At 41.8% G+C, this 11264-nt stretch overlaps 1 protein-coding gene across 1 annotated transcript in view; it reads left to right on the top strand.

Moving 5' to 3' along the window:
* Positions 1–11264, top strand: part of ARHGAP10 (Rho GTPase activating protein 10) — a 253405-nt gene that overhangs the window by 71900 nt on the left and 170241 nt on the right. The window contains exons 2-3 of the mRNA XM_006770153.2: positions 6991–7086; positions 7160–7221. Coding sequence (XP_006770216.1) covers positions 6991–7086; positions 7160–7221 — 158 coding nt within the window. The remainder of the gene's footprint in view (positions 1–6990; positions 7087–7159; positions 7222–11264) is intronic.

Genomic DNA, 11264 nt, shown 5'->3' with positions numbered 1-11264 from the left:
GGAATGCCTTAACCCAAGCTCACAGGCTAACACAGGTCAAGTAAATGAGGCATGTGGCCCATGGGCCGCGAGTTTGACATGCTTGCTTTAACCTAACAGTTCCAGAGACTTTGAGGGCCATGAGCTGACAAACAGCCTGTGATTTTCCCTTCAGGCCTCGACTAGCCCAGCAGTGAGTGCATCTCAGGCTTGTGAGATGTTAGCACAGCTTTTAAAAATCTACAATGTAAGTTATTTACTTTCTTTCTTTTTTTGTATGTGTGTGCAGAGAGGCCACAATGCTGTTCTTGTGTAAAGCACAGCTGCTGGGTTTGTAAATCTGGAAAACATGAGGCCAAATATGAACCAGTCTGCAGTCCCAGAGGAATTTTGTTTCCCTTCCAAGTTACTTGGATTAACATCAGTATTATTTCCTTGGCACGAATCTGGCGTGAAGGATATTAAGTTCTTAGAGTCCGTACCCTACTTTTCTCTAAATAAAGCATGGAAGAATTCTGGTACATGTTTTGATGTGCAGAACGGGTGGCAGAGGTTCCTTGGCAGAGCTTTTGCATAGTTGATAATCTAGTTATTTGGGTCTCTACATGCAAAGGAATGTGCGCTTCTAGGTGTACTTTGCCTGTTTGAGAAAAAGGTTTCAGAATCCAGTGTGGTTTGTGAAGAATCCTGTATTTTAAATTTAATGAGTGAGAAAGGCTTATTTATTTCCTGGTTTCATTTTTTCCTGTTCATGCCCAGAATGAAAGAACATGCCGCATCTTCTTGGGTCCCCATTAGTGCTTGGTTGATGGGGTAGGAAGTTGCAGATGACAGGCCAGGCTTTTCACCTCAGGGGCCAACCCACCCAAGAGGCTGCCTAGAAGTTCAATGTGAGTGGAGCAACCTGAGTGGAGAGGTATTCCATTCACCCCCAAGTGCCTCTACGTGTGTGATAGTTCCTGGTCTTAACTGAAAACTCTTAATAGGTGGCTATGCTACCAGAAATGATTTTTATGTGTGAAAATCATCAAGGGTGATCCGAAGCAGCTCTGTCAGTGTCCGGAGGCTCTCCAATCTGGCTTAAAGCTGTGCTTGAACCTTTCCATGCGATGTCCTCCATCTCAAACTCAGCAGGTCTCCCATATAAACCCTCACCTCTCAGACTGCTTGCTCCTGTCCCTGGGAAGGTCTTGCTTGCTTTTCTCCTATTTGTTGACAGATCGAGGGCCTAAAAATTCCAGTGTGGGCGACTCTGAAGTGGCCAGGTCATTTGAATAGCGCAGATCACATTAAATCTGTTACGTTAGCTGAGCTTTTTGTGCTCAACTCAGGCTTGGCCTTGTCCACCAGCTGGCGTCATAGCAGCCTTGAAGGTGTTTCAAAGAGCAGTGTTGCTTTGGAGAGCTCAGGAATTAGAGGATGGGGGCATGGAGGCCCACGCATATGAGTTTTTCATTTGGTTAGAATTCTGCATTTGAGCCGTTCAGATAACTAGTTGAGATCTGGGCAAAGTATTTGGGAAAAATGTTAAATCTCTTGAAAGCTGGAATGATGTCGCAGAAAGGACATTTGTGGAAGCTTGAGAGAACCTCTAGGGCTTACTACCAGCAGTCTAAAGAAGTGTGTGACCTTGATGAAGTCACTAATCTACCTCTGAACCTACTTACGATAAGGTGGCACCAGCACTTACCCTGCAGGCTGATTATAAAGAGTAAATGTTATTTAAGTCAATTAGCATAGAGTAAGCACTCAATAAAGGTAATTCTGTCTAGTGGGCCTCCTCACTATCTTTTCCAGTCTTTGTAACTAGTGAACTAAGACTGGTTGAGTTTCGTGTGCAATTAAATTGGAAAGAAAAAACATTATCCTTTGTACAAGCATCATTGTGCTTATTTCATAGAACTGTACTAAATCTAGTAAGCTGTCTTATGATTTTATATTAGTTTAGAAAGGCAGAAGATATAAACAAAAGTGTAAACTGCATGGGAGGAGAAGTAAATTTAAAATGTACCAAGTAATGGGAAGGTGATAAATTTGTGATTCTTAAAAGGAATGGAGTTTGGTATGGTCAAATTTTTAAACAATAAAATTTTTGCACAATAAGCTCTCATAACACCAGAAGGAAGTCAACAAAGAGGAAAAATGAGTGAGGAAAATGGTATATTCTAAAATAAATTGATGTGATTATAATACTGCAGAGGTTAGATAAGAACATGCTAAAAGAAATATAATAACTGTGCAGATGAACTCAAATTTAATCTGCTATCATAAACATTTCAACTTACAAAATTAGGAACTATGAAGTACATGTTGGAAAATTGATGTATTTAAGTTTTAACTTCATGGAGGGCATCCTATCCTGATCATATGAAACATGGTCTTTAAAGTATCCTGACTTGGTATTTTGGATAAAATAGTCAAAGGAAACAGCTCCAGAGGGAAAATATAATTTACACCAGTATTGATGATCATATATATATATATATACCTACTAATATATACATTCATATAATGTATATAAGTAAATATAAACATATAAGTACACACAGATATATAAACATAAATGGAAACAGCTTCATACCCTATTGAGTACTGGCAGAGCACCCATTAGCAAAATAGAATACTACAAAGTTATTTAGATAATAATAAGCCCACTCTATTAATATTTGGAAATAGGTGCCAGATATAAATTAAAACAGAAAAATCCTATCGTGGTCCCTGTTTCAGGGCTATCTTCTGGGTTGTAAGATATCACAATCAGTTGCTGCTTCAGGGACACGATATTCTAGAGTGGAAAATAGATCACCATGAGTATCAATACTGGCGAAATAAGGTAATTTTAGGTAGTAAGTGCTATGAAGAAAATAAAAGGACAAAGGACTAGAGAGGGACTTAGGGCAGAGGGGGTACATTATTTTAGAGAGGATGGTGAGAGGAGGGGGATTCTTCGCTGAGCCATCCTTGTTGAGAAGGACCTGCCAGGTGACAGTGGGGGTGGGGAAGGAGCACCTGAGGGAGCCCAAGTTTGAGGACTCTCAGACTGGAATGAGTGCAGCAGGTGTGAGCCAAGAGCAGGCCAGAGTGGTTAGAGCTTAGAGAATAAGTGTATGTTTGTCTAGATTACAATAGAAACTGAGTTATTTTTGAATGGCCTAAAATAGCTAGACTTTACTTTCTTAAGGTTTAAAAAATTTTATATTGTGATTGTGAAAATTATGGCAAAAATTCGGAAGTATACGGAACAAATGTATGTTTTAAAGAAGAATGACAAAGCAAACATCCACGGACCCACCACCAGTTATGACCTAAAATACTATAATCCCCTTGTAGCTTTTGGACTGCATTGCTCTCCCTGGCTCCCGGTGGTAAGATAAACATTGTGTGACTTTTGAGATAAGGATTCCTTTGCTAGTCTGTGATTTAGTGACCTATATTTGCAACCCAAACATGTAGTCTAGTGTAGCTTGTTTTGAATTTTATATAAAACATCCGTGGTATGTGTATTCTTCTGTGTCTTCTTTCTTTCCAAATTGAGGTTCCTTTGTGTTGATCTGTGAGTTTTTAGTTAGTTTTTACTCTATAGTATATGAATACACTGTAACATAGTTATTTGTTCTCTCGATCAGTATTTGTTCTTTTTTCCCCCAGTGCTTGGCTGTTATTGTAATAAGGTCTGATGTAATTTACCTAAGAGAACAACTTCTGGGTTGTAAGATATGACCAAATTTACTAGACAATGCCAAACTCCTTCCAAAGTAAATACACCAATCTTTACTCTCACTAGCAGTGTGCGAGGCTTTCTGTTGGTGCATGTACAGGATTACACCAACCCTGGACATTGCCAGACTTAGTAATTTTTGCCCGTCTGACGGGTGTGTCCAGGTATGTTAAAGTTTTAATTTTCACTTTTATTCTCACTAATGAGTTTGAGCACCTTTTCATGTGGTTATAGGCCATATGGACTTCTTTCACTTATTTTTCTGAAAGGCTGATTCAAGTGTTTTTCCCAATTTTTTCTTGGGGTTCTGCCTTACTGTATAGCAGTTATTTATACCTTCTCTCTGTGTGCTTATCCTCCCTTTTTAATGTTTTTTAAATATTTAAAACTTAAACAGAGACGAATTTTAATAATCTTCTTATATTAGTTATCCATTGCTTTGTGACAGATCACCCCAAAACCTAATGGCTGAAACAACTTCATTTCAGTTGGGCCTCGGCTCACTAGGCAGTGACTGCCTGCCTCCTGCCTGTGCAGGGAAGCTCTGCTTCTGCTGGTTGGCTGTCTGATTGCTGGGGTGATAACGGGTGACTGAGCCACAAGTCTTTCATCAGCAGGTTAGCTTGGACTTGTTCACGTGGAATCGGGCAAAGGTGTACAAAGCTTCTTGAGGTGGAGGCTCCAAAATAGCAGATGTCATATTCACTGCGTTCCGTTGTTGTCCACAAACCCTGCTGGTATTCAAGGGGTGAGGACATGACATAGACCCTGCCACTTGTTGGCGAGGCTGTGAGTGTCCTTGAAAGGAGAAGTGCCTGCAGGCAGGGGCAAGAGTTGTGACCATGCTTGCAATCCACCACTTTTTACATTACAGTTGTGCTTTTCTCCCCTACTCCAAGGGTAAGAATACAATTCCGTAGTGTCTTCTAAAAGTTACAAGGGTTTTCCCTTTCACATCCAAGTCTTTTTCAATGTTGGTTTTTTTTTAAAAAAATTATTTTGAAGAGGAAAAAGAATTTGAGAACAGCAAGAGAAACATGAATTAGAGGAAGAATGAAGTTTCAAACATCATGACAGTGGGGGATGTTGATAACGAAGGAGGCTGCGCATCTGCAGGGGCCGCGGGTCAAAGAAAAATCTATACTTTCTGCCCAGTTTTGCTGCGAACCTAAAACTGCTCTAAGCCATAGTCTATTAGGAAAAATTAAAAAACAAAGCAAAACGATGACAACAGCTGAAAGAGCTGGTGAGCATTCACTGTTTGTTTGTTAGCTATAATACAATGATGAAGAACATTAAAAAGAACACTTGCTTTTACTATTCTACCATCTTAGTAAAAACTGCCCTTGGTGTTTTGCATTATTTGCTTCACTTTCTTGTCTATATTTATTTGTTGCAAGATAGTATTCCTATCAGCAGAAATGGATTGCATTTTATTTTTTCAACTTTATAATTTTCTTAACATGAAGTTCTGTTTGAACACGGTCTGTCAGTACTCAGTGTACTGAGACCAGAGGCATAAGGATTGCAGGCGTCAGTGAGCAGCTTCTTAGAAAGTGCTTTAGACCAGAGGTAGGATTGTATCCTGGCCAGGGCCTGGGTTTTGGACACATGGCCCTAGAGTAGAATCAAGCCTTTGCTGTCGTAGTAGCTGTGCAACTTTGTGCAAATAACCTACATCTCTGAGCTTTAAGTCAGCATTTTAAAATGGAGATCATCTTTAATTTATTTATCTTTCAAGAGTATTGAATGAGATAGAAAAAATATTACCTAGCATGGCATTTGGCCCATAAAATAAACATTAGCTTAGATTAGAAATAGGTTTTCCACTATTTTCCGTTAATCTCCAGTGAGAAAAGATGAGGACCTCTATAGGTCTTTTGCAGAATGAATTATTGCTGACATTTAAGCTTGGCCTTAGTTACCTCCCTGTGGCTGTTTTCTATGAAAACCCTTTCATCATCTTCTGGGTTCTCTGCCTGGAGTTTGACAATCAGTTAAGTGCCTCTGGTTGGCTGACATCAAGCTTTTGAGACGTGTGTGTGTGTGTGTGTGTGTGTATTTCTAAATTTTTCAATTGCAATTTATATTCAATATTATTTTGTATTAGTTTCAGGTGTGCAGCATAGTGGTTATACAGCCAAATACTTTACCAAGTATTCACCCCAATATTTCCAGTACTCAGCCGGCACCATACATAGTTATTATAATACTAGAGGCCCGGTGCACGAATTTGTGCATGGGTAGAGTCTGGCAGGCCCCCCCAATGGGGGCCGATTGGGGCTGGGCTGGTCGGGGGGAGGGGCTGTGGGAGGTTGGCCACTGGCTCTGCCCCTGATCAGGCAGTGGGGGGCTGCTTGGGGGTGAGGCCAGCTGGTGGGAGGGGCTGGCTATCAGAGTGGGGGGGGTGCTGCGGGAGGTTGCGGGGGGCCAATCGGGGCCCCAATTGGGCTGGTTGGCCGCCGCAGTGCACGTCATAGCAACCAGTCGTTCTGGTTGTTCCGGGTGTTCTGCCTTTCCAGTCGCTTGGCTTTTATAGATATAGATTATTAGATTATTGGCTGTATTTCCTATTCTGTACTTTACATCCCCAACTATTTTGTAGCTACCAATCTTTACTTCAGACACTTATATTTGAAACCTTGGTAGCCAGCCGGATCTCATGGAGCCCTGGGAGATACTATCAGGAGTGTGTTCACGGTCCTCACTTTTGAATTGGGCAAGCTCTGACCTGAGTAAGCAGAGAAAAGAAAAGTGTTTTAGGGAATTAGGTGAAGCAGTCCGATCTCTGAGGAAGAAAAGACTGGGGGGTGGAATAAACATTTCACCAGCACCTGCTCTTTGCCAGAATGTAGAGTGGAAGACAGAAGCTGCTGGAGAGAGCACCAGGGATGCTGGGCCCCTTGGCAAAGCAGTTGGGTTGTGCCTCTTTGCAGATTGATTGGAGGAGAGCTCTCTAGCTCTTTTGACCTGACGAGGAATAAATATCTTCTAGGCCTTGACATAAAACGAGGATCCAGCCCTGATTGGTTTGGCTCAGTGGATAGAGCGTCGGCCTGAGGACTAAAGGGTCCCAGGTTCGATTCCCGTCAAGGGCATGTACTATGGTTTCGGGCACATCCCCAGTAGGGAGTGTGCATGAGGCAACTGATCGATGTTTCTCATCGATGCTTCTAACACTCTATCCCTCTCCCTTCCTCTCTGTAAAAAATCAATAAAATATAAAAAACAAACAGACACACACAAAAAAACAAAAAAAACGACCCATGTCATGATTAAATCTTTCGTCCTAGGTCTTTCGGCAGCCCAGCGGAAGTTTGCTCACTCGCTCAGAGACTTTAAGTTTGAGTTCATTGGCGATGCGGAGACCGATGATGAACGCTGCATAGGTACGTGGAGGGGAGGGTCTGGTCTGCTCTCCTTTGCTTTGTCCGCCAAATAACGATTCCTTTCTCTTGACAGATGCTTCCTTGCGTGAATTTTCTAACTTTTTGAAGAACCTGGAAGAGCAGAGGGAAATCATGGTGAGTTGTGGGATGTAAATGAATAAATCTAACTTTGAGCAGGGGAAAGCAGGTTTCTATTTCCTCAGTGGTGCTGACCTTGGCAAGAGTTTAGATAAGTTGCTGGACTTCTGGACTTGTTTCTTTATCAGTAAAATAGTCAGAGACTGTATCAGTTCCATCTAGATTTTCGTCAGCACTTGCATTTTACATTCAGGGGTGGGGAATGCCCGGCCCTCGGGCTGTCTAAGGTTTGGGAAATCATTTGGTCTGGCTCTGCCATATTATTAGGGGTGAGTTAATTAAATCTTTGACCAAATATAGCAGGCTAATTTTTAAGTTGATAAATTTGTATGGCCTGTGAATGATCCAAATGGCCCTTGGCAGAAAAAAGGTGCCCCATCCCTGATTTAAATTGAGTCTCATGCAGAACCTTAATGTATCAAAAAGATAAAAGCAGAAAAGCTTATGTAGAAGCACAGGGACAGCAGGGCAATGTTAGAGCTATATCTGTCGATTTCTAGGCTGCGTGGAGAGGGAGGGAACTCAGGCCTGGAAGTCTTTTTTTTTTTTAATATATTTTATTGATTTCCTACAGAGAGGAAGGGAGAGGGATAGAGAGTTAAAAACATTGATGAGAGAGACATCGATCAGCTGCCTCCCGCACACTCCCTACTGGGTATGTGCCCACAACCAAGGCACATGCCCTTGACCAGAATTAAACCTGGGACCCTTGAGTCCACAGGCCGACGCTCTATGCACTGAGCCAAACCGGCCAGGGCAGGCCCGGAGTCTTTAAGATCCTATTTTGCCTTGAGAATCGTGATGCCAGCAGTAATAATAGCTACACTTTATTGGGTGCTCTCCATGTATATCATGCTATGCTGAGTGCATTGAGTAGATCATCTTACTTACGCCCAGCAATGCAGTTTGAGTGTATTGAATAATACTTAATCTTTCTTAAAAGCTTGCATTTCCCACCAAGTGACTGATAATCATTGCACAAAAATTTATAGTAGAATTGGCACTGGAATAGGACATACTATTCTCACCATATTTTCAGGCTTTCAGAGGGCTTGTGAAGGCACTGTGGTCCTCTTAGGTTTTTCTGGCACAAACTGACATATTCAACCATTATTTATGTGATCCTGAAGTCACCGATTTCCAGCTGTTTAGGCAACTTTAAATGTGACAGTGGATGAAAGTAGTACTGTGACATCACTTTTCTGCTACATCAAGTGGGTGTGAGTGTGTGGCTGATGGTGAAACTGCATGTTCTTAGTCTTTTGTTAATAGCCGTGGACTTTTGTCTCAACTCTCTTTAATATTTAGTTGTACTTTCCTGGGATCCTGAGCCTTCAGCAAATATGTATCAGATCACCTTTTGCCTTTTGTGTTCCAGTGACTGATTAAAATCTGAACACAGAGGCAAAGCCAAGTCCCTGCCCTCAGGGAGGTTACATTCTAGAAAGGGGAGGTGATAATAATAATTAAAAAAACCATATAATACATTGTCAGGTAGTGAAAAGTGCTACAGAACTTAATAAGGAAGGGTACGTAGCCAGAGAGTAGGGTCCGGCACTGTTAGAGAGTGGGGAGAGAAGGCCTTTGCACAGAGGTCTCCAGGTATCTGGGGGAAGAGAGTACTGGTCAGATTGGTGCTAAATTTTAGCTCTGCAGAAATACTGTGTAACCACAGTAAGTCTTTTTTTTTAATCCTCACCTAAGGATGTGTTTTTATTGATTTTGGAGAGAGAGGAAGGGAGAGACAGGAGGGAAATATCAATGTGAGAGAGAAACATTGATCAGTTGCCTCCTGTACATGCCCTGATGAGGGATTGAACCCTGGGATCGAACCCACAATGTAGGTACGTGCCCTGACTGGGAATCGAATCTGCGACCTTTTGGTGTATAGCAGGGATGGGGAACCTTTTTTTCTGCTAAGGGCCTTTGGATATTTATAGCATCCATTCATGGGCCATACAGAATTATCAGCTTAAAAATTAGCCTGCTGTATTTGGTCAAACATTTAATTAACTCACCCCTAATGCCTTGGCAGGGCCAGGCCAAATGATTTGGAGGGTCTTATATGGCCCGAGGGATGGACGTTCCCCACCCCTGATTGTATAGGATGACACTCCACCAGCTCAGCCACTCAGTCAGGGCACTGCTCCCTGTCTTGATATTCTGTTTCCGATTTATGTTCCCGAGGTGAAATGACTAGGTCAAAAAACCAGAATGTGGTCTTCGCTCCAGGCTGTCTGACAGAGATAGCATGGTTCTCAGAGCTGAGTTTAGGGGATTTATTGATTTAATCTTCAGTTGTGATGGGGGTTGATAGGGTATCTGTCTTAGATAGGAGGAGGATGGCTGGGCTAGGCTTTCACTGCAGGGTAGAAGTAAGAATAGGATGTTGTCCGTATAAGGCCACGAACCTCAGAGAGGAATGGGACAGTCTGTTATAACCCTCTGTGGGAACAGTAACACCTGCTGGATGGCAGGAAAATTTTCAAAGCCAGCAAGCAGTGGGGGCAGCTGTGACCAACCACAGAATTAACAGGGCATCTGGCCATCGAATGATCTTTTTTCTCCTCTAACGTTTTAGTGGAAAGTTTTGAGCATGTACGAAAGGTAGAGAGAAAAATATAATTAAACTGCACGTACTCATCACCCAGCTTCAATAACCATTGCCACGCAACCGATCTTGTTTTTCCTGTACCTCTTATTGCCACCTCCGTTATTTTTATAGAAAGCCCAGTATCATCCATAAATACCTTAGTGTGTAGCTCTTAAAGATAACTCTTTGAACCACAGTATCCTTGTCTTACCTGAAAACAAATAACAATTCCTTAATATTACAAAGAATTAGGCTGTATTCAAATTTTTCTGATATTCATTCACATTTTGTTGCCCCTTCCCCAGCCCCCCTAATAGTGGTTTTGTTTGAACCTGGATCCAAACACAATATATTTGATTGATAAGTTTCTAAGTCTCTTTTAATCTATAGGTCCTTCCTCCTTTTTTTCCCTCTTGACAGGAATTCCTGGTGCTTTATTAGCTTTAAAAGACCTTTATGGTAGTATTTTCTGAGTTAACCATGATAATCTTCTATAATAATAAAAGCGTAATATGCTAATTAGACTGGACGTCCTCCCAGAAGACCTTCTGGAAGAAGCCAGGGCTGCGAGGGAAGCCCGGGTCCTGGGTGCCAGAGGGAAGCAGGTGCCGTCTGCCGGGGGAAGGAAGGCCAATTGTTGCACGAATTTCGTGCATCAGGCCTCTAGTGAAGTTCATAAAAGATAAAAAGTTTGACATTTAACCGATATGGATGTTATTTGGGTGTTTCTGTCTAATCTTAATAGTTAGTGATCACTTTTTTTTTAAGCATGTAAATTGTAAGGAATTATTATGGCTAGCTTTGTTCCTTTAAGTTGCTTTGAATACTTAGGGGAAAAAATTTGTGATGCTTTACTAGACACCAGCCTTAAACTTTTGCAGAAGAAAAGATACCTCTCTCAAGAAGTGTCCAGTGTTGTTGTGGAGACTAACTGGCACAAAGCTAATTAGAATACATGACAGTAAGTGCAGTAGCAGGGTATAGAGTGTGGCTGCATGGAGTGGGGAGCAGCTAAGCCCCTGCTGCTCAGGAAAGTCTGGAAGAGGTGGTATTTGAGCTGGAGTGCAGGGGACAGAGACGCCAAGGAGGGCCTTTGTATCATTTCACCAGCTCAGTGACAAGTGACACAGTGACAAGGCGGTAAGGACGGTCTTTAAACAGGTGGATGCCAGTTCATTCTGCAAACTTTTAAAAACTCTTATTTTTCTTCAAATATTGCAAACCAGCAGCATGTTAAAATAGCCACATATTTAAAAAGGAATGGGAAATGACAGCTGTAAATCAAGATAGAAATATTCTAAAATTGGAGACACCATTCCTGAGCTGCATTTACAGGTGAATCAGAGTTAGTCAGGTAAGGAGAGAGGGAAGTGAGGCAGTAGTTTCCTCCTTGGGGAAAACAAATCGATTTTGGAAAAGAGGGAGGTGTGTGTTTGCCTGTCCCGCC

Source organism: Myotis davidii, unplaced genomic scaffold (genome assembly GCF_000327345.1).
Source record: "Myotis davidii unplaced genomic scaffold, ASM32734v1 scaffold323, whole genome shotgun sequence".
Lineage (NCBI taxonomy): Eukaryota > Metazoa > Chordata > Mammalia > Chiroptera > Vespertilionidae > Myotis > Myotis davidii.
This window is presented reverse-complemented; position numbering and strand designations above follow the sequence as displayed.